We start from the raw sequence: 23,987 nt of genomic DNA, 5'->3' as shown, positions 1-23,987 counted from the left end.
TTTGCCCCTCAAAGGAGAGCACTTTTAAGGTAAGGAACATTATAATAACAGATTTTTTTTTTTTTGAGTGGACATTTATTTATTGCAGAAGTGGGATTACAACAAATGGATGGGCTAATTAAATAGTGCAGGGACATAAGATAAATTTAGCTTACTATCTCACATCAAAGTCAAAATTAAACTCCAGGTGGGGTCACCGAATGTGCAAGCCAAAACTATAAATGCTTTTTTTTTTTTTTTTTTTTTTTTTTTTGCGGTACGCGGGCCTCTCTCACTGTTGTGGCCTCTCCTGTTGCGGAGCACAGGCTCCGGACGTGCAGGCTCAGTGGCCATGGCTCACGGGCCCAGCCGCTCCACGGCATGTGGGACCCTCCCAGACAGGGGCACGAACCCGTATCCCCTGCATCGGCAGGTGGACTCTCAGCCACTGCGCCACCAGGGAAGCCCCTATTTTTAGTTTTTTAAGGAACCTCCATACTGGTCTCCTTACTGGCTGTATCAATTTACATTCCCACCAACAGTGCAAGAGGGTTCCCTTTCTCCACACCCTCTCCAGCATTTGTTGTTTGTAGATTTTCTGATGATGGCCATTCTAACTGGTGTGAGGTGATACCTCATTGTAGTTTTGATTTGCATTTCTCTAATAATTAGTGATGTTGAGCAGCTTTTTTTTTTTTTTTTTTTTTTCTTTTTGCGGTATGCGGGCCTCTCACTGTTGTGGGCTCTCCCGTTGCGGAGCACAGGCACCGGACGCGCAGGCCCAGCGGCCATGGCTCACGGGCCCAGCCGCTCCGCGGCATATGGGATCCTCCCAGACCGGGGCACGAACCCGTATCCCCTGCATCGGCAGGCGGACTCTTAACCACTGCGCCACCAGGGAGGCCCTGAGCAGCTTTTCATGTGCTTCTTGGCCATCTGTATGTCCTCTTTGGAGAAATGTCTATTTAGGTCTTCTGCCTATTTTTTTTTTTTTTACATCTTTTCTGCCCATTTTTTGATTGGGTTGTTTGTTTTTTAATATTGAGCTGCATGAGCTGTTTATATATTTTGGAGATTAATCCTTTGTCCGTTGATTCATCTGCAAATATTTTTTCCCATTCTGAGGGTTGTCTTTTTGTCTTGATTGTAGTTTCCTTTGCTTTACAAAAGCTTTTAAGTTTCATTAAGTCCCATTTGTTTATTTTTGTTTTTATTTCCATTACTCTAGGAGGTGGATCTAAAAAGATCTTGCTGTGATTTATGTCAAAGAGTGTTCTTCCTATGTTTTCCTCTAAGAGTTTGACAGTGTCTGGTGTACATTTAGGTCTTCAATCCATTTTGAGTTTATTTTTGTGTATAGTGTTAGGGAGTGTTCTAATTTCATTCTTTTACATGTAACTGTCCAATTTTCCCAGCACCACTTATTGAAGAGACTGTCTTTTCTCCATTATATATCCTTGCCTCCTTTGTCATAGATTAGTTGACCGTAGGTGTGTGAGTTTATCTTTGGGCTTTCTATCCTGTTCCATTGATCTATATTTCTGTTTTTGTGCCAGTACCATAATGTCTTGATTACTGTAGCTTTGTAGTATAGTCTGAAGTCAGGGAGCCTGATTCCTCCAGCTCTGTTTTTTTTCCCTCAAGACTGCTTTGGCTGTTCGGGGTCTTTTGTGTCTCCATACAAATTTTAAGATTTTTTGTTCTAGTTCTGTAAAAAGTGCCATTGGTAGTTTGATAGGGATTGCATTGAATCTGTAGATTGCTTTGGGTAGTATAGTCATTTTCACAATGTTGATTCTTCCAATCCAAGAACACGGAATATCTCTCCATCTGTCAGTATCATCTTTGATTTCTTTCAACAGTGTCTTATAGTTTTCTGCATACAGATCTTTTGTCTTCCTAGGTAGGTTTATTCCTAGGTATTTTATTCTTTTTGTTACAATGGTAAATGGGAGTGTTTCCTTAATTTCTCTTTCAGATTTTTCATCATTAGTGTATAGGAATGCAAGAGATTTCTGTGCATTAATTTTGTATCTTGCTACTTTACCAAATTTATTGATTAGCTCTAGTAGTTTTCTGGTAGCATCTTTAGGATTCTCTATGTATAGTATCATGTCATCTGCAAACAGTGACTACTTTACTTCTTTTCTGATTTGGATTCCTTTTATTTATTTTTCTTCTCTGATTGCTGTGGCTAAAGCTTCCAAAACAATGTTGAATAATAGTGGTGACAGTGGGCAACCTTGGCTTGTTCCTGATCTTAGTGGGAATGGATTCAGTTTTTCACCATTGAGGATGATGTTGGCTGTGGGTTTGTCATATATGGCCTTTATTATATTGAGGAAAGTTCCCTCTATACCTACTTTCAGATTGGCTGTTTTTGAAAAATTCCTCCTTGTTTAGTTGACTGACTTCCTAGGAAATTTCCCAGGCAATGATATGAATTAATAATAAAGTGATTAAGAATACATTTTTACAGTGTTCCCAGGAAAACCACTGGGATGGAAAAAAGCAATGTATAAAATGCAGTGCTGTGGCTTCCCTTGTGGGAAGAATACGCCTGCCCATGCAGGGGACATGGGTTCTAGCCCCGGTCCCGGAAGATCCCACATGCTGCGGAGCAACTAAGCCTGTGTGCCACAACCACTGAGCCTGTGCTGTGGAGCCCATGAGTGACAACTACTGAAGCTCACGAGCTTAGAGCACATGTTCCACAACAAAGAGAAGCCACCGCAATGAGAAGCCCGCATACCGCAACGAAGAGTGGCCCTGGCTCACCACAACTAGAGAAAGCACATGCACAGCAACGAAGACCCAATGCAGCCAAAAAAAAAAATAAATAAATTTATTTTAAAAAATGCAGTGCTTTAAGTTAGAGAAATAATTTGTGTAAATTTTAGCAGGAAAAGTTAGTCTGTCAGTTATTTCTGTTGGATCTCTAAGCAAATTTTTACTTGCTTGGAAATATAAATTATAACTGGAATCATAATAAAATACAGTATCAATTTTAAAATATCTGAAACTGTAATTTGATGATGTATCTTTAGGTTACTCATTAGTTATAGAAACATTAAACAGAAACTTAAGAAACTTTAAACAAGGTAATTATATAATGATAGACATAGTCCAACTCTGGGAATACTCATTGACAGAATTTTGAGGGAACAGGAAACATTAACAGATTCCCTAATTAAAGGAATAAAAATGATCTGACTTTCTTGTTTGTATGTACAGGATTGGAAACCATATTGGAATTTTAAAAAATATCGATGAATATAGTTGCCTTCATTTCCCATGTTTAAACTTTTACTTCTCTTTTATTAGTCTGCAAAAAATGGTGAAGCTTTACAAAGTAATGAGGAGATGGAAAGTACAAAAAACTTTCTAGCTTTAACTGCTGCATCAGAAGAAACTGTTGGTGAGTAAAATTGATTCATCTTTATTTTTATCTCAGGGTCATAGAATATTTGGATTAAAGTAAAAGTCCCAATTCAGTTATCTTTTCTTTTTCTTTGTGAGTTTAATTCTTCTTTAGAGGAAATGATGACATTGGATAGGACTATATGGAACTACTCTGAAGTTAGGTATGTTTCAGAGTCTTCTAGTGTTTGTGTCTGCTCAAGGGTGAGGAGGACAAGGCAGTGAAAAATCAGGAAATAGACCAAGTGTGTCTTTGCCTTTACTTCCTGACTCTTAGATGCCTCTACACACCCAGTTTGTGCAGTCCCCTAACTGCCTGGGTTTGTCCCATGAGGTGTCTCACTCAGGCCTCTGCAACCTTTCATAAAAATCCATTACTGATTTGTCCTATCCCTGTTCTCTCATAGTCCTGGTTTATGAGACCAGCCAGTTAATTCCGTGCATATGTTTCTACTTCCCCCGCTTGTGTGTATGTAACAGTTGACCCTTGAACAACGTGGTGGTTAGGGGCACTACCCCTGTGCAGTTGAAAATCCAGGTATAACTTTATAGTTGGCCCGCTGTACCTGCAGTTCTGCATCCATGGATTCAACCAACCAAGGATTGTGTAGTACTATAGTACGCATTTATTGAAAAAAATCCGTGTATAAGTGAACCTGTGAAATTCAAACTTATGTTGTTCAAGGGTCAGCTGTATATTTGTGATTCACCTCCTCCTCCTCCTTCTTCTTTCCTTCTTCCTTCTTTTCTTTCTTTTTCTTCGTCTACAGAAGTACTGTGGAATCATATAACTTATTTTAACTTACTTACTTAGTAATGAATGTTTTAGTGATTGGGAAGAGTTGGATTTTTGGCAGGACACTTTTGAAATCCTTTAACCAACATCATCTAAATGGTCATATAGTATCGCTTGGGCATTAGACTGGCTCTAAGTAGGGGTCCCAGGAGTGAGATTGCTGGATCATATGGTAGCTCTGTTTTTAGTGGGTTTTTTTTTTTTTTTGCGGTACGCAGGCCTCTCACTGCTGTGGCCTCTCCCTGCTGTGGCCTCTCCCGTTGCGGAGCACAGGCTCCGGACGCGCAGGTTCAGCGGCCATGGCTCACGGGCCCAGCTGCTCAGTGGCATGTGGGATCTTCCTGGACCGGGGCACGAACCCGCGTCCCCTGCATTGGCAGGCGGACTCTCAACCACTGTGCCACCAGGGAAGCCCCTGTTTTTAGATTTTCAAGGAACCTCCATACTGTTCTCCATAGTGGCTGCAACAATTTACATCCCCACCAACAGTGTAGGAGAGTTCCCTTTTCTCCACGCCCTCTCCAGCATTTATTATTTGTAGACTTTTTGATGATGGCCATTCTGAATGGTGTGAGGTGATACCTTGTTGTGGTTTTGATTTGCATTTCCCTAATAATTAGCTATGTGGAGCATCTTTTCATGTGCCTGTTGGCCATCTGTATGTCTTCTTCAGAGAAATGTCTATTTACGTCTTCTGCCCATTTTTTGATTCGTTTGTTTGTTTTTTTGTTATTGAGTTGTATGAGCTATTCCTTTATTTTGGAAATTAAGCCCTTCTTGGTCACATTATTTGCAAATATGTTCTCCTAGTCTGTATGTAGGTTGTCTTTTCGTTTTGTTGATGGTTTCCTTTGCCGTTCAGCATCTGTATTTTAGAATGCAGGAGCTAAATGCTGATTTCACCACTGAGGCATTTCTAAGAGGCCACACTTGCTGTGCTTGACTCTGGAGCAAGGACTGTAAAACAGACCACTCTGTAAAGGGATCCATGGTGGCCTTTTGACATTAGCCTTTTGGTCACAGAGTTCACTACTGAGTGAACTTTCGGCCTTAGAAGGCAAGACTTGTTTTCAGCTGGCCTTTCTTCATGAACAAATCTGAACTATCATATACATTTAATTTTAAAAGCCCATGGCAGGTCCATTTGGTTAAATCTATGGAGCTCACAGTTGTATCTCTGGAGTCACGTGACTACTGTAGGCCCTGTAGACATTTACAGTCATGCTAGATTAGTACTGATATTCTAACATGGAAACTTCTTAGACTTCATGATCTGAAAGCTGTAGTTACCAGAGGCTTGGAAGCTATGGCCAGAGAGAGTCATTGCTTTAAACATTACCATGTCAGAGTTTCAATTTTTAGATTTCGAATTCTTAGTCAGTTATTGTGTATTGGCAGTGTTTATCGTGTGCAGAGCAGATAAGGTGTGAGAGTAGGGTCAGTGTGAAAGGAAATGGGGATCAAAGACGCTTTTGGGTAAATCAAGGGTCTGTCGCCCTTCATTCTTGCTGCCGTCTGTCTTGATTAGCTCACGCTTGACTAGTTCACCAGAATGAAGAGACAACACTATTGTACTCCTGGTTCTTCAGATTTAATTAGACTTTTTTGGTGGCTGGCCTTTCATAGAAGACAGGTTCCTTAATGGAGTGTGTTGCTGGCTTTTCACATCCTAGGCATGTCAGCAGTCACATATATCTGGTCTTTAAAAATCTTAAAACCCAAAAGAGATAGCATTTACTATAAACTCCATTATTAGCCTAGTTATACATTTTTTAACATTTGACATAACATAATTATTACCTTATTCCAAAATAGGTAACTTTTGGAATCTTCAGTTTATGAAATGTGTTATTAGCAAGTATGAAAGAAATGTATGAAAGAAATGCATAGAAATGAAAGAGTCCAATTTTACCACCTAGCACTGATTTTTGATAGTCTCATATTTCTACTATTACAACATAGCCGCATATCATGAAATGGTGTGACCCTGCTTATATCTGTTGCGTCCTGAGATTAGTTTCTTTCCCAGGTTATTCACTGAACTTCAACTACCTCTCTTAATTAAAAATGTAAAAATTTTAAAAATTAAAAAATTATTTTGATCAAGCCTATGGATAGCCATAAATTTTAAAGTAAAGTGTTTCTTATAAGGCTTATTATGAAAACAGAAATCTTTTGCTCTCTTTTCCTCCATGATCATTTTTTTCTTTGTTCCCAGGAAAGCTCAAAGTCCTGGTAAACTGTCCAGTAGGTGGCGGCATCTAGTTAAAATAGTATTTTAAGAGCATCTCTTGAAGAATTTAGAGCCAGGCTTATTTGGACTTGAACTTTAAACACAAATCTATAAATACCCAAACCTACTTTTTGCTGTTCTTATTTTTTCCCTTTAAACGAAGGTAGAAATCTTAGGATGAATGTTCTTCTTTATTTCTCCCAGTCATTTCCTTAACTTTCTTAAGAGTAACTCAAGGGACTTTGGGCTAGTGGCAGAATGGCAATTTCCAATCTGTTTTCCCACCCCCTAAACCCAAAATGCATCCTTTGGGGATGTTATAGTCCCTTTATAACATCACAAATAAACAATAGCAAAAAAAAAAAAAAAGAAAAGATACTTGTTGTGTATTTAGTTTTATTTATAGGAACTAAACACAAATGGGGCGTTGACTTTATGAGAAAAAGATAAACACCACATTAAATTGATTTCTTTTTAAACCACATTTTGACTTCATAAACCAGAGATAATATCCTCAAGTACTGAGGTTTCAAAGTGGACAGTATTGCACTTGCTAGCGATTTCAGAAGTATTTTAAAAGTCTGTCTCACCACATTTTTGAGGGATCACTTTAAAGCTTTTCTAGAGAAATGTGGAAATCATTTACCGTACCAGGAGTTTTCCCTTAGTTTTTAGCATTTATCTGATGGATAGAGGTAGAATTCACTAGTCTCTGAGACAAATATATCTAGTGATAGGATTGCTTGTTATCAGTGTTTTGGATAGAGGTTATTCTTTTTTGCCTTTGTCACTTTTGCCCTTGTGTTTCCAGCTCCAATGTATAAGTACATGTAAGCACAAAACAGTGGCACTTTAATCAATCAGATTTCTCAAAATTTGCAAATACCTCTTTCAAAATGATTTTCTGTGAAATTCAGGAAAATCTTGCTTCTGCTCTTGCATGTTAAGATTAAATATTCCAAGAAAATTTGGTAGTCTCTTTCTGCTGTGATTTGCAGAGGGCTTGGGGAGAAAATCACGTAATTGTGCTGACTGGTACAGCTAAGGATTTTTTTTTTTTTTTTTCTTGCGGTACGTGGGCCTCTCACTGTTGTGGCCTCTCCCGTTGCGGAGGACAGGCTCCGGACGCGCAGGCTCAGCGGCCATGGCTCACGGGCCCAGCCGCTTCGCAGCATGTGGGATCCTCCCGGACCAGGGCACAAACCCACGTCCCCTGCATCGGCAGGCGGACTCTCAACCACTGCGCCACCAGGGAAACCCCAGGATTTTTGGGTTTTAACCTCTGTTATGTTCTCAGTATTGCTTAGCAATTTCTCTTACATTCTCCAAAGTGGCTCTTCCAAATTGTTACTGTGTATTTAACCTCCCATCCTCTTATGCAAGTCCTTTACCCTGGCAGTCTTAGGGTTCAGAGAAAATGCACCAACTGGTTCGGAGTCCCTTCCAAATTCTTGCTTTCTGTTTCCAAATTGCACTCTGACTGTGCTCCTCTACCCTCCTCCCTCTTCCCTTAGAGGGAGGGTAGGTGCTCTTCTTCTCCAAAGCCAAAGTCAATAATGTTCCATCCCCTTCACTCTACTCCTGCCTCCTGATCCATCAAGTTTTCTGTCTCTTACCTAGAGCTTCATCTCTCTTGTCTCCTCTGGGTCCTTCCCTTCAGCTAACCAGGATTAAATGTTCTGGCCATAAAACAGAATCAAAGAGCCATCAAACCAACAAAACATACAAATAAAACCTCCTCCCTCGGTTCGTCCCCCTACTCCCAAACAGGTACCATTCGGTTTCCCTCCTCTCCTTAAAGGTCAGACTTCTTGAGAGAATAGTCCACACCTACTAGTGCTACTTGGTCAACTTCTATTTACTTCCCAACTGTATTTTCTCCTATTACACTACAGAAACTGTTTCATCAGTGGTCCTTCTAAATTCTAAATCTAGTGACATCCTCACAATTTTCATCCTATTTGATATCTCTGTCGCATCTGACACAGTTGACCACTCATAGAATAGTTACTTTTTTTTTTTTTACTGGATTCATTATTTCCTGCTGGTTCTCCTCTCCCCCTCCTTATTTCCCATGGTTGAAACCTATTCTTTTGTATATTTTCGCTATCTTGGTTAAAGGTTTCATCATCCACCCAGTCTTTGTGATGGTTAATTGTATGTGTCATTTTGACTGGATCACAGGATGCCCAGATGTCTGGTTAAACATTATTTCTGGGTGTATCTGTGAGGGTGTTTCTGGAAGAGACTAGCATTTGAATTAGTAGACTGAGTGAAGTGAATACTGTCCTGATTGTGGGTGGGCATCATCCAATCCTTTGAAGGCTTGAATAGAACTAAAATGTAGAGGGGGGAGGGATTTGCCCTCTCTCTGCCTGACCGAGTTGGGACATTGATCTCCTCTGGCCCTCAGTAATAATTATTTTATTTATTCTAATTATCTTTAGTTGTTTGCTTTGAGTCTTGTTAGTTTATGATCACCTGGAAATAATATTAATTTTCAACACTTATTCCTATTCTGAGAACTTTATAAGGACATAGTGTTGAAATTTATTCAATGTATTTCAATATCTATTTAAAGTATTGTAAAGCTTTTTCTTCTTGACAAACTTAATCAATGTTTCAAAATTAATAGGTTTAAATACCAAATTAGTCTTTTATTCCTAGGTTAATGTATTTCTTGGTTATGGGGGATTATTATTTTAATTTAGTACCAGATTTGAATGGCTGAATTTATTCAGAATTTTTGCATCTGTATTTATAAGTGAAATTAGCTGTGTGTATGTGTGTGTGTGTGCGCGTGTGCGCCCATGTGCATATATGTCATGGTGTAGCAGGTAGAGGTGGGGTTGGTGGTGGTTGTGTGTATGCTTTGTCAGTCTGTGTTAGCTCCATAAAATGAATGGGGCTAGCTGTCCATTTATTTCTAAGCTTTGAAACAGTTTATATACCATGGGGATTATCTGTTCCCCCCAAATTTGAAAGATTTCACTGGAAAAGCCATCTGGTTCAAATAATTTCTTGGAGGCGATTCTCTGATTCTTTTCTCAGCTTCTTTCACATTTACTATTGTATTACAGTTTACTAGTCTTCTGGAGTCAATTTTGGCAATATGTCCATGTCACTGAGATTTTAAAGTATCCATTGCACTGAGATTTAAAATTTTACTAATAAAACTTCATATAGCATTCAAAAATGATAATTCTCCTTATTGTTTATATGTCCCATTTCTTATTTCTAATTTTGTTAATTGTTTGTTTCTCTTTTTAATCTGGAATTTTTGTAAAGTTAATTTTTAATTTTAGCACAGTTTTAGATTTACAGGAAAAATGTGAAGAAAGTACAGAGATTTTCCATATACCTACAATGAGTTTCCCTTTTATTAAGATTAATATGGTACATTTGTTACAATTAATGAACCAATATTGATACATTATTATTAACTAAAGTCCATACTTTATTCAGGCTTTTAGTTTTTACCTCATGTTCTTTTCCTGTTCCAAGATCCCATCCAGTATACCACATTACGTTTACTCATGTCTCCTTAAGCTACTCTTGGCTACGCACTTTCTCAGACTTCCCTTGTCTTTGATGACCTCGGCAGTTTTGAGGAGTACTGGTCAGGTATTTTGTAGAATTTCCAGAAGTTATGACTTATGTCATGGTTTTCACATGATTAGATTTGTATTGTATGTTCTTGGGAGGAAGACCATAGAGTTAAAGTGCCATTTTCATTACATCCCATCATACTATCAATATAACTTATCACTGTTGATGTTAACTTTGATCACCTGGCTGAGGAAGTATTTGTCAGGTTTCTCCACTGTAAATTTTCTCAATAGTTCACCTTTTCCATACTGTCTTCTTCAGAAGAAAGTTACTATGCGCAGCCCATACTTAAGGAGTGGGGAGTTATGCATCACTTCCTTGATGGCAGAGCATTTACATAAGTTATTGTGAATTATTCTTTATTTTTATTTTTAAATTTTATTTATTTATTTTTAAAATTTGGCTGCTCTGGGTCTTTGTTGTGGCTCGTGGGCTTCTCTAGCTGTGGCGCGGTCTCAGTAGTCGTGGTGCGCAGGCTTAGTTGCCCCGCGGCGTGTGGGATCTTAGTTCCCCGACCAGGGATTGAACCCCTGTCCCCTGCATTGGAAGGCAGATTCTTAACCACTGGACCACCAGGGCAGTCCCATTGTGAATTATTCTGCATGGGAGATTCATCTAGTCTCCTTATTTATTTATTTCACCATTGACTTGTGGATATTTGTTTACACTTTGGATTATTTTATTGCTCAAAATTTTACAGCTTTGACCATTGGGAGCTTGTTCAGTTGGCTCTTGTGTCCTTTTGTCATATTTCCTCCATTGTGAGTTTTGTTTTGCTGTTGCTGTGAGCACTTCCTCACTTTCTGGCTTCAGACTCATCTTCTATGTTTCTTACCTGAGTCCTAGAATCAGCCGTTTCTCCAGTCAGCTGGTTCCACTTATTGGAGAATGATACTAGAAACCAGATCTGGATGCTAGGTGTGCTTGCTGTTATTGAGGAGTTGTTAACTCTAGGCCTTCTGAGAAAGGAAGTATTTGTGTGTATGCTAACCTGTTACACACTTACCTATAAATATTTCTATGTGTAACCATCTGTATCTGTATTAGGTTAAACATAGGTTCATACTTATGTCTCTGACTTTATTACCCCATGGATCATTCTAGCCTTTTCTCTTGCTTATCTGTAACCACCACTCCAACAGTGAAACACCTGGCTCTCATCAAAGGCCATCCATTTACTTAATTGTTCAATTCTACTGTATGTGTGTAGTGATATCAGAATTGTTGACCTGTACTCCACAGGACATAACCTCATCATCTGGAGTACAGAGCTCACGTGCAGTTTCTGTTGCCTTTAGTCTTGCAAACTCTACTCATTTCCACAGTTACTTAAAGTGAGCATTTTTCCCTTCACCCCCTCCAGTGAAATTATTTCATACATTGATAACACAGATTGTTTTATCAAATTCTGTATTTTTTTTTTTTTTTTTTTTTTTTTTGGTATGTGGGCCTCTCACTGTTGTGGCCTCTCCCGTTGCGGAGCACAGGCTCCGGACGCACAGGCTCAGTGACCATGGCTCACGGGCCCAGCCGCTCCGTGGCATGTGGGATCTTCCTGGACCGGGCACGAACCCGTGTCCCCTGCATCGGCAGGCAGACTCTCAACCACTGCGCCACCAGGGAAGCCCTCAAATTCTGTATTTTATCCTGGGATTCTGTGATGTCCTAAATAATCTTTTGAAAATTGCATACATTAAGGTTCACTCTCTGTGCTGTGAAGTTATAGGTTTCCAAAAATGTATAGTGTCGTGTAACCACTGTTACGGTATAATACAGAATAGTTTTACCACACTTAAAGATCCCCTGTGTGGATGAATGGATAAAGATGTGGCACATACATACAATGGAATATTACTCAGCCATAAAAAGAAATGAAATTGAGTTATCTGTAGTGAGGTGGATGGATCTAGAGTCTGTCATACAGAGTGAAGTAAGTCAGAAAGAGAAAAACAAACACTGTATACTAACACATATATATGGAATCTAAAAAAAAAAAGAAAGAATGGTCATGAAGAACCTAGGGGCAGGGAATAAAGACGCAGATCTACTAGAGAATGGACTTGAGGACACAGGGAGGGGAAAGGGTAAGCTGGGACAAAGTGAGAGAGTGACATGGACATATGGACGCTACCAAATGTAAAACAGATAGCTAGTGGAAAGCAGCCACATAGCACAGGGAGATCAGCTTGGTGCTTTGTGACCACCTAGAGGGGTGGGATAGGGAGGGTGAGAGGGAGGGAGATGCAAGAGGGAAGAGATAGGGGGATATATGTATATGTATAGCTGACTCACTTTGTTATAAAGCAGAAACTAACACACCATTGTAAAGCAATTATACTCCAATAAAGATGTTAAAACAAACAAAACAAACAAAGGTCCCCTATGTGAATCGCCATTCAACTCTCCCTTCTTCCCCCAAACCTCTAGCCACCACTGATTTTTTTACTGTCTCTCTAGTTTTGCCTTTTCCAAATGTTGTATAATTGGAATCATTCCGTATGTAGCCTTTTTCAGAGTGGGTTTTTTAACTTAGCAATATACAGTTAAGATTCATCCATGTCTTTTTGTGACTTGATGGCTGATTTCTTTTTGTCACTAAATAATTTTCTATGGATGTACCACTGTTTGTTTTTCCCTTCATCTATTGAAAGATATCTTGATTGCTTCCAGTTTTTGATGATTACGAATAAAGCTGCTTTAAACATTAGTGTGCAGATTTTGGTGTGGACATAAAATTTCCATTTTGGGGGTAAATATGTAGGAACAGGATTGCTGGATCATACAATAAGTGTTTAACTTTGTAAGAAACTGCCTGTCTTCCAAAATGGCTGTACCATTTCATATTCCCACCAGCAAAAATGAAAGTTCCTATTGTTTCTGCATCCTTGCCAGCAATTGGTATTGTCAGATTTTTGGATTTTAGCCATTCTAATAGGTATATATTGATATCTCATTGTTTTAATTTGCCTTTACATTTCCCTAATGACAAAGGATGTTGAGTATCTTTTCAGGTGCTTGTTTGTCATATATATATTTTCTTTACTGAGTTGTCTGTTTAGATCTTTTGCCCATTAAAAAAAATTGGATTGGTTGTTTTCTTGTTGAGTTTTAAGAGTTCTTTGTATATTTTGGATACAACTCCTTTATCAGATATGTGTTTTGCAAATATTTTCTCCCAGCCTGTGGCTTGTAATTTCCTTCTCTTAACAGTATCTTTTGCAGAGCAGATGTTTTAAATTTTAATAAGCTTAACTTACCAATTTTTTCTTTCATGGATCATGTTTGTGGTGTTGTATACAAAAACTTATCACTAAATTGAAGCTCATATAGATTTTTATCCTGTGTTTTCTTTTAGAAGTTTTATAGTTTTGCATTTTACATTTAGGTTTATAATCCAGTTTGATTTAACTTTTGTGTAAAGTATAAGGTCTGTATCTATGTTCTTCTTTTTTTATTTTTATTTTTTGCATATGGACATCCAATTGTTCCAGCACCATTTGTTTAAGAGATTATCCTCTCTCTATTCAACTGTTTTGCTCTTTTGCTAAAGATTAGTTGACTATATTTTTGCAGGTCTATTTCTGAACCCTCTATTCTGTTGCATTGATCTATGTGGCTCTTCTTTTGCCAATACCATGCTATCTTGATTACAGTGAGTGTTTTCTCTTTTTAAAATTATACTTGAGGATTTTTCTTTTTATACCTTTGTGAACCAGTTTTGAATTTCTTTGCTAATTCTAGCAATTATCTTTATTTCTTTTCTTGAACTTGTTATTGTTTTCTCTAGCTTCTTCAGTTAAACTAGTTAAGCTCATTTTATTTTCTCTTAAAATATGTGTCTGCTAGGGCTGCCATAAAAAAAATACCACAGACTGGGTGGCTTAAACAGCAGAAACTTATTTTCTTACAGTTTTGGAGGCTAGAAGTCTAAGATCAAGGTATTGGAAAATTTGTTTTTTGGTGAGGTCTCTCTTCCTGGCTTACAGACGGCCACGTTCTCACTGTGTCCTCACATGACCTTTTCTCTGTGCACAAGGGAATAAGAGGAGCGGGGTGAAGATATCTCTGGTGCCTCTTCCTCTTCTTGTAAGGACACCAGTTCTATTGGATTACCTAATAACCTCATTCAACTTTAATTACCTCCGTAAAATACAGCCACACTGGGGGTTAGGGCTTCAACCTATGAATTTTGGGGGTTACAGTTCAGTCCATCACAATATGATAAAAGCCCCATTGCTATGAATTTGTTTCTGCATATAGATTTAGCTCTGTACTACATTCTTTGGTGTATGGTATCATCATTATTCTCTACAGGTTGTTACTGTACTCTTATTTCTTCATTGACCTTATAGTTAAATAGAAAATGGTGCTTTTCCCTTGTTCTCCAGGGATTTTTTTAAGCCCTCTGTTTTAAAAGCCAATGTGGAAATCTATAACACTGTGGGCATTGTTCTGATATTTTGAGTTTATTGAAATTTTCTCTGTAGTCTAATAGGGTGGTTCTTAATTGTAGGGGACATTTGGATGTGTGCATTTTTGGTTGGTGTCATCATGTGCAGTGGGAAGAGGTCTGTTTCTACCTAATCGGGGCAAGTGAGAACTTCTGGTTCTCTTCTATGCTACAGGCCAGCCATGCCATTGTGTGTCATATGTTTCTCTCTGTGTGTGTGTTGGGGTCGGGGGGAGAGAGAGAGGGAGGGAGGAAGAAAGGGTGAATATATTAGTCCCTGTCTTCCTCTAAATATGCCACACTGCCATTGCTGCTTTGCAGCTGTCAGGGGTAGGTGTGGAGCACTGTGTGTGGAGTCTCTTCCCAAGTTCCAGGTACGCAGTATGGGCTCTGGTTTTCCCATTCTCTCTGGTGATCTCTATCCAACTCCAAGATTTCACCTCCAATGGGATGAGTGCCAGGGAGCAGCCTCATGTGTGTGTCACTTGTGTCTTCTGCAAACTCATCCCCTCTGATGTTCTTCTAGGTCCTTCCCATTGTCTGGGATGGGCTTTCTTCTCTAGGTAGCAGGAAGCAACTTAAATCAATCCTGCAATCTTCCTCTTTTAAGACTCTTGTTAAAAATTGCACTCAAAACTTCTGAAGATTGTAAAGCACTATAAAATTGAAAGAGTCTTTCATTCAATAAAAAAAAAGTTAATAAAAAAATTGTGCTCAGTCTTTCAAGGTCTGGCCCTTGGTCTCTCAAGGGAGATTTTTTCCCCCCAGATCAATGTTTGTAGTGAGGAAATGTGAAAATTTTCCTATTAACTTCTAATTTTGATATAATTTTAGACTTAAAGTCTGAAAAGTATGAAGAATTCTCAAATACCCTTTACGCAGATTCTCCAAGTGTTAACATTTACCACATCCTCTGTCTTCCTGTCCACAAGAGGACACACAGATGCACACAAATCAGGAAATAAGTATCGATACAATACTATTATCCAATTGACAGGCTTTCTTCATGTTTTGCCAGTTGTCACACTAAAATCCTTTCTAGCAAAAGAATATTCAAGATAATGCATTGCATTTAATTGTCATGTCTCTTTAGTCATTCTTTGTGTTTTATGACATTAGCATTTTGGGAGATTATAGGCCTGTTATTTTGTAGACTGTTGCCCAGTTTGGGTTTGTTTATATTTCCATATATTGGGTTCAAGTTATGCATTTTTGGCAGAAATCCCACAGAAGTGGTACTGTGTTTTTCTCCATGAATCATATAAGGAAATGCATGATGTTGATTGTTCTGTCACTGATGATGCTAGCTTTGATCATTTGGTTAAGGTGGTGTCTGCCAGGTTTCTGCACTGTAAAGTTACCATTTTTCTTTTTGTACTGAATAAGTTATCTCATGGAAGGATACCCTGAGGCTATTATCCTGTTATTCTTCAAACTTTCACCCATGAGTTTTATTATCCATTGATGATTCCTACCTGAATCAGTTATTATTATGATGGTTACCAAATGGTTATTTTCTAATTCCATCATTTCTTCTACATTAATTAGAATGTTTTATTACTCTAAGGAAGAGCTTTCTAATGGAGGACTTTTGGAATTTAGAAAATTCCTTTTCTCTCTCAAGGAGTTGAGCTCCTGCAGTTGAATGTCTGCCTTTTACAACTGTTGTCTTTTAAACTCAAGACTGAGCTATGAGGCCTTTGTTCTAGGCTGTACCCATCTTCTGTCTGAGGCAATGACTACCCTGCGACTATGGGTGAAGAGCCTCAGGGTCACACGAATGATTTCAGCCTAGGAAAAACCCCTGGGTTTAAAAGCTTCAGTGTCACCTTGCTATAATAGTTTTTAGCATTGCAACTTTTCATATTTTTGTGTCTTTCTAGGCACTTTAGTTTAAAATTGAGTGAAACTGCTATTAAAGAGGAATTATGTGATCAAAAATAAATATATTACCACTTTGGATATGTGATGCAACTTAAACCAATAACAGAATGTTGCCAAATTGCTGACTTGATGAGCCTGCTTTAATGAATATTTTAAGACCCCCTAATCGTAGTGGTTGCAAAACAATTAAAGTTTGAAAAGAACTTTAAACCTTTTTGCTTTTTGAGTAGCTTACCCCTCTCCCTGCAAGGTTTATACCACTAATTTGCTAGATTAACTCATCAAAGATTGTACAAGGATTATGGTTGTAATGTCAATCCTGGTGATGCCAGATTATTATGAATTCCAAATTAGGGAATTGGATTGATGAATTTGTTTTTACTGTCAGAAGTTGTATGTTATGAATTTGGTGGTGTTTGTGTGTTAGGGTGAATGTATCTTGCCTGTATTGTCTCCGAGTAGATGCTTGAATCAGGTTTGTTTCAGAGGTAGGTGATGAATCCTGTAATGTCTTCAAGACTTGTCATGTTTTCTTAAGCAAAAACATTTCTGTGCCATAACCTGGCAGAATCTCTCATATTAAGACAAAATGATATTTATTTATGTTAGCAGTTTCTTGTAAATATACAGTGTCTGAAATAGCTAGTAGGACATGAAACAAATTACATTAAACAAAAAGAGTTAAAAACCACAATTTCCTAATTTCTTTATGGGTATTATCCCAAGAGAATAAATAAAATAAAAGAAAGCTAACTGCTAAGTGTCTCCCCAGTTTTCTCTCTCAAACACATTCTGTCATTTTAATGACTGACCATATATCTGAAGTCTTCACCTTGGGGATCTAAAATAAAAAATAAAAACACAAAGTTATGCAGTGTGCACATTCTCCATATTAAGAATATTAGACTTTGGGTACATTATCTCCAGATAATTAATGTGATATTTTAGTGTGCCCTTGTACATCCTCTTTGCACAGAAGTTCTAGGGAAATTCTGTTGATTATCTTGATTGCTCTGTTTTGAGTGGCTCATGTGTACAAAGATGATTATCATTTCTACCTGAAAGTGATATTGTCTTAAGAAACATGCGTGGAGGGAATTGAGGAATATTGCAGAGAACATTAGATCTTTTTTAAAACAACTGTTCACATAAACAATTCCTTATTTATTTTGTGTGTATTGAACCCGTGATTTTTAAATCAATAGATCCTTCTTGTTACGAGCACGAAGATACCTTTTTCTCTGTGTTTCACACTCAAGTCCCTCCAGAAGACTATGAAAACTGTATACAGAATGTCAATAAAGGTATGTGATTTTACATACTGTCGCAAGAAGATACTAGCAGTATGTAGAAATATTCACAGATGAAACGATTTGATGTGATTTAATTCAGTGGTGAGTGGAAGTAGGTGAGGTTATAGATGAAACAAGATTGGTCATTATTGAAGTTAGTTGTTGAGGGTTCATTATACCAGTCTTTCTACTTTTGGATTGAAATTTTGTATAATAAAGAGCTAAAGAAGATCTGGGTGCAAGTAATGGAAACCTAGCTTTAAGTGAAAAAGAAAATTTATGGAAAGAATCCTGCTGGTAGACAGCTTCTTTAATTCCCAAGAGCATATCCTGTGGCTAGTCATTGAGAGGACAATTCAATTCCAAAATCCTAGAGAAGAGACCAACTGATCTGTCTTGAGTTAGGTGCCCACCCTTGGTTCAACCAACTCATCCAACCTAGCAAGGGTTGGGGTCACTATAGGAACATGGCAGCTTCTACCCTGGATCACTACCAGGATGGAGAGGAGAAGAGGACATTTCTAGGGAGATAATACCTACCAGACAATCTAAGGTTTTCTCCTACAATTTTTTTTTTTTTTTTTTTTTTTTTTTTTTTTTGCGGTACGCAGGCCTCTCACTGTTGTGGCCTCTCCCGTTGAGGAGCACAGGCTCCGGACACACAGGCTCAGCGGCCATGGCTCACGGGCCCAGCCGCTCCACGGCATGTGGGATCTTCCCAGACCAGGGCACGAACCCGTGTCCCCTGCATCGGCAGGCGGACTCTCAACCACTACGCCACCAGGGATGCCCTCTCCTACAATTTTTTAAAAGTATATTTTAAAGAAACTATTATAAATGTAGACAGAGATGCATTTAATTTGATTTATTTTAATGTTGTATTGTTTAAGAGAATATGAAACTTCAGCTGAATGAATAGACCAACTTATAGACTTAAAAGACTATATACAATTTGGATTATGGGAAAAAGTTATATATTGTATATCTAAGAAGGCCACTCACCAAAGAAGTAACTCATACTTTAACTATTGATAGTTTATTTTAAAAAATTATGTTATTGATTAAAGAATAAAACCCCAATTATAAAGGATAGAAAAGTAGAACTTCTCTTTTGTCTGGAAAAGAAATTAAATCCGGAGATCTCACCCTTTTCCTTGTTCTTTTCAGCTAGTGTTATCAAAATTTATTCTTTAATTATTAAATTTGTACTGAATCTTTGATAATAAGCTGTAAATACACCAATTGACTAGCTCCCTTAATCCTTTTTATTGAGGTAACCTCTCTTATAAAACAAAGGTAACTTTTAAGTAAGCCTTGTCTGCATTGAGCTACTGGCTAGTGTTTTTTTCTGTTGGACTTTAATATGGCAATTTATCCTATTTTGTAAGGTGGACTCCATTTGTCATTTAAGAAGACTCTTCTTTATGTGTATTTTTAGAGCTTTAATGAAGGATTCACATAATTTTTTAAAAACTGCTTTAAATGTGACTACAATGAAAACAAGATATTTTATAAAGGGGATAGGGGTCCACAAGTATTTTTCTGACTCTTGTCTTGAGTACTCAGAGTCTGAACAACTCAGAGGCTGACTCAAATCTCTTTTCAAAGGTTGAGAAAAACTGATACACTGAAATGTGTTTTAGGGGTTTGTGCAGATAGGATGTGGAACATCCAGGACACTTATGCCCAGACTTTGCTTAAAAGACAGGTTTGAACAAAAAGTTTATTGTTCTGAGAGGGTGATGGCAAATTAATAGAGTAGCGGGTAATGACTCTAGTCTTTAGGGAAAGTTTTATTTCATATAAAGACTAAAATAAAATATATTTTAAAATTCCCATGACATCAGAGATTTCTCCTTTACATATATCACTTGAAGTTCTTTTTGTGTTTCCCATGATTCCAAAGGAATCAGCAGAAGAAGTTTGATACAAGATAATGAATAACAAAAGAAGTTTTATGAGAACTTCATGGCAAATTATGGGAGCACATTTATCTTTTTAAGATTAAATCTCTGGGGAATTCCCTGGTGGTCCAGTAGTTAGGGCTCTGTGCTTCCATTGCAGGGGGCACAGGTTCGATCCCTGGTTGGGATCCTGAAAGGCATGTGGCACAGCCAAAAAAAAAAAAAAAAAAAAAATCTCTGTATGTATTAAGTTTCTGGATCTGGAATTTAGAAGTACGTCTATGTGTGTTTTATTTCTTATATATTCTAATATATGCTTAAGGTAAAATTTTAGCATAATGGACAATTATAATTCTCAAAAAATTTTGAACTTTCTTAATATTAGATTTTACGTATGGTGTGGAAAGAAATGAGTCATTGATCAAAGCAGAAAAGAAACCTTTCTCAAATACAGAAAAGATTGAGCTCAGGGGTAAACACAGCCAGGATTTTATTAAACGAAACATTGAGGTATGTACTTAGAAATTTAGAAGCCAGAATGTGGGATGAAGTGAGATTCAAGCATGGAAATAGTTCTGTTCATTGTCTTTAAATATTTTTTTGACCATGATGCACGTGTATGTAATTGAAACACTATATACAACTGATAGAAAAGTTTTATGAGCCAGTACTTAACTTCACTATTTTCTACTCCATCCTATCCTATTCTATCCCATCCTACCCCTTTTAAAATTGCTAGCTGCAACTTACTACATTTGTTTCATTATGCAGAAATGAATCTAGTTCCTGCAGTTTGAAAAACATTTATTTAGAAAATAGTTTTGGACAGTGTTTCCCAGATTTTAAATTGCATATTTAAAATCAATTTTAAAATTGTTTTATTAAAGTAATGAGACTGATTTTATAACTGGTGCATTTAGAAAATTGAATGGAAAATTCTCCTGGCAGAGTTGGAGAGGCCAACTGATTGCCCACTGCCCCTGCCCCTTCCGCCCAACTCCAGCTGAGCTTCCTGGCAGCCCATCACTTGTCTCTTGCTCTGATTAGCTCCCTGATTTAGGGGCTCAACCTTGGTCTTACAGGCCCTGCGGTCTCACTTGGTTTGTCCTTAAGGCAGACTTAGGCTAACTAAGGGCACAGGAACTCCTGTATTAGACCAGAATGAGAATTAATTTATAGCAAGAAATGTAAGTATGGTGGACAGAAGGCTCATGGCAAACCACTCAGGCAGTTAAGTCACTAGAAAGCTACATTGGTGAGTATGAAGTATTAAGAGGAGAGAGTTAAGTAATTCTTCATAGTTCAAGCCTGATGCTTTTCCCACAATTAGTACGTCTTTTCCAGGCAGACTGGATTCATGGGTCAGCCTGCTGCTGTCAGGACTGACCTTTGGGACTCTCGATTTTTCTGTGCTCCATTTTCATATGATCTGAAGGAGACCTTCTCCAGCTTGCTCTGTCTCTGTGTGCTGGCTCATTGTATGTTGATTTAGTGTTTAAGTTTCCAAGAGCAGTAAGGTTTTCCCCATATCCAAGTTCTTGCTGACACAGACAGCCGCTCCACCATATATTTCCCTTTTCCCTTTTAACAATAGTAACTGAATCTTATTTAAACTCCTGATATGATATTCTTGAAATTTAAAAGCAGTTTCATTTAGTGAATATATGCCACATAGGAAGTGGTAAGATTCCTTCCACATGTCTCAGCAAATGTTTTTGCATTGATACATATTATATAAAGAGAGGTTTGCAAACTGCCCATGTTTTAATTTTAAATAAAATGTTTGTTGAAATGGTTGAATATCTTTGCTTGGAGAATGGACCTCTATCAAAAATTTGGCATAAAGTAAAATTACCTAGCAAATGAAAATGCCTAATCTCACAAATTTTACCTTAGTGTTTCTGTATTGTAGAAGCCTCAGGTCCCATTTTTATTTTTCCTGAACTATGAATTCCTTTGAGTATTTAATATTTTCCATTCATACATTCTGTAGTTGGCCAAGAATTCAGGACAACCAGTAGTTATGATTGACAGAGAGAAGAAAAGGCTGGTTGAACTTTTGAAGGACTTGGATAACAGTGATTTGGAGCTGTCCAGTTATGAGGTAAGTAAACGCTGATATTCCACAAGCTCTACACTTCTTAATTTTTATTTCTTTAATCATGTTATTGACCCATTAGCATAAATTTATAGTAATTTTTCAAATTATGGAGCAATATTTCTGACTTTAAAAAATCCCGTTTTGGGCTTCCCTGGTGGCGCAGTGGTTGAGAGTCCGCCTACCGGTGCAGGGGACACGGGTTCGTGCCCCGGTCCAGGAAGATCCCACATGCCGTGGAGCGGCTGGGCCTGGGAGCCATGGCCGCTGAGCCTGCGCATCTGGAGCCTGTGCTCCGCAACGGCAGAGGCTGCAACAGTGAGAGGCCCACGTACCGAAAAAAAAAAAAAAATCCCGTTTTACAAGTTTATTCTTATCTAAATTTTCCAATTTATTCTTGCTGATTCATTATTGACTCTCCTATGTCATTATAAGAGTGACTACAATTGGTTTTCACAATAATAACCTCTGCCTGTGATGTGATGGGCTTGGTCATTGATGACATACAGTTGTGTTTCTCTGGATCCTTTTATTTTGGACATTTCTTACTATCCCTAAACTGGTTCCATGATATTTTAGCGTAGTCTTCAGTAATCCTGAAGAGCACCATCCTGCTCCTGCCCAGGTACCACTGGGCATCTAGTTCCCTGAAGAGTCTGGGGTGAGCACAGACTGAGTCTAAGGAGGGGAAAAGCATGAAACCAGGGTGTGAATGCGGGTATTTATAGGGCCCAGACAGGTCACATAAGGAGTGTAGTGGCTCAGTGTTTGTGCTTGTTTGCATACTAAACTTATAGCCATATTCTTTTTATTTATTTATTTATTAAAGTTATTTCTGAGATATACATTTTAAAGTAATAACTAGAATTATTACTTATAACATTATATGAGAACATATAAGATTTTTAGAAATTTCATGTAATGTGTGAAACATTTATATTAACATACTTCCATACAAATAACCAAAAGAAAGTTTAGTATTATTTGTTTTTTTATACTGCAGGTTCTTATTAGTCATCAATTTTATATACTTCAGTGTACACATGTCAATTACAATTGCCCAATTCAGCACACCACCATCCCCACCCCACCGCGGTTTTCCTCCCTTGGTGTCCATACGTTTGTTCTGTACATCTTTGTCTCTATTTCTGCCCTGCAAACTGGTTCATCTGTACCATTTTTCTAGGTTCCACATACATGCGTTAATATACGATATTTGTTTTTCTCTTTCTGACTTACTTCACTCTGTATGACAGTCTCTAGGTCCATCCACATCTCAACAAATGACTCAATTTTGTTCCTTTTTATGGCTGAGTAATATTCCATTGTATATATGTACCACAACTTCTTTATCCATTTGTCTGTCGATGGGCATTTAGGTTGCTTCCATGACCTGGCTATTGTAATATTCTTACTTCTACAAAGAAATACATTCTCCTGTGTGCCTTGAAGCTCTTAGCCTTGTCGTCTAGTTTTTAATCCCCTATGTTTTTTTTTTTTTTTTTTTTTTTTTTTTTATTTTTTTGCGGTACGCGGGCCTCTCACTGCTGTGGCCTCTCCCGTTGTGGAGCACAGGCTCCGGATGCGCAGGCTCAGCGGCCATGGCTCACGGGCCCAGCCACTCCGCGGCACATGGGATCCTCCTGGACCGGGGCACGAACCCGTATCCCCTGCATCGGCAGGCGGACTCTCAACCAGTGCGCCACCAGGGAGGCCCATCCCCTATGTTTAATAGAGATGATGTGGTAAATGCTGCTGGCACCCTGTCCAGATCCCTTTTACCTGGCACATGTGTGCATCCATCCCCCTGCCCTGTGCCAAGGGTGCACAGCTGCCTCCTTCCCTGGAGAATTGCCCTGGGCTAAAGGGGAGCTGACCATCCCAGGACAGCAGCCTCCGCCTCCCCTCACATCCCCTCACCTTGAGATGGGATTAGCTGTGCCCTGCAGTTTGCCCTCCACCTCTTCCCCAGGGGTCACCCAGTCTTCAGCTGAGACCACATCCTCGCCTAGCTTTGTTCCCTTGTCCTAGCCTGCTCCCCTCACACCCCTAATCCTGAAAGCATCCCCCCACTAAGTCACTTAAACAAGAATCTCTGCCTCAGGTTCCAGATCTAGGGAACCCAGCCTAAGACATGTAGGTTCAGAGGGTACTTTTTGCTCTGGGTAAAAAGCAAAGCATGTGCAGCAGTATCTGTAGCCAGTGGGGGAGAGCGTGCCAGTCCGTGGCTGCTGCTGCATGGAAATCCTGCCCAGGGCTGCCTGGATCCTCCAATTTGTCAAGAGAAGCTAGAAATTCAGGTAAAAAGAAAAAAAATAACAG

At 38.5% G+C, this 23,987-nt stretch overlaps 1 protein-coding gene across 1 annotated transcript in view; it reads left to right on the top strand.

The window, feature by feature from the left end:
- The window catches only part of FSIP1 (fibrous sheath interacting protein 1), a 193,352-nt gene that overhangs the window by 12,235 nt on the left and 157,130 nt on the right, over positions 1-23,987 (top strand). Inside the window, exons 4-7 of the mRNA XM_060096079.1 lie at positions 3,304-3,397; positions 17,577-17,675; positions 19,953-20,077; positions 21,561-21,671. Coding sequence (XP_059952062.1) covers positions 3,304-3,397; positions 17,577-17,675; positions 19,953-20,077; positions 21,561-21,671 — 429 coding nt within the window. The remainder of the gene's footprint in view (positions 1-3,303; positions 3,398-17,576; positions 17,676-19,952; positions 20,078-21,560; positions 21,672-23,987) is intronic.

This window comes from Mesoplodon densirostris, chromosome 4 (assembly GCF_025265405.1).
Source record: "Mesoplodon densirostris isolate mMesDen1 chromosome 4, mMesDen1 primary haplotype, whole genome shotgun sequence".
NCBI lineage: Eukaryota > Metazoa > Chordata > Mammalia > Artiodactyla > Ziphiidae > Mesoplodon > Mesoplodon densirostris.
Note: the sequence above shows the minus strand (reverse complement) of the source record. Positions and strands in the feature narration are given on the sequence as shown.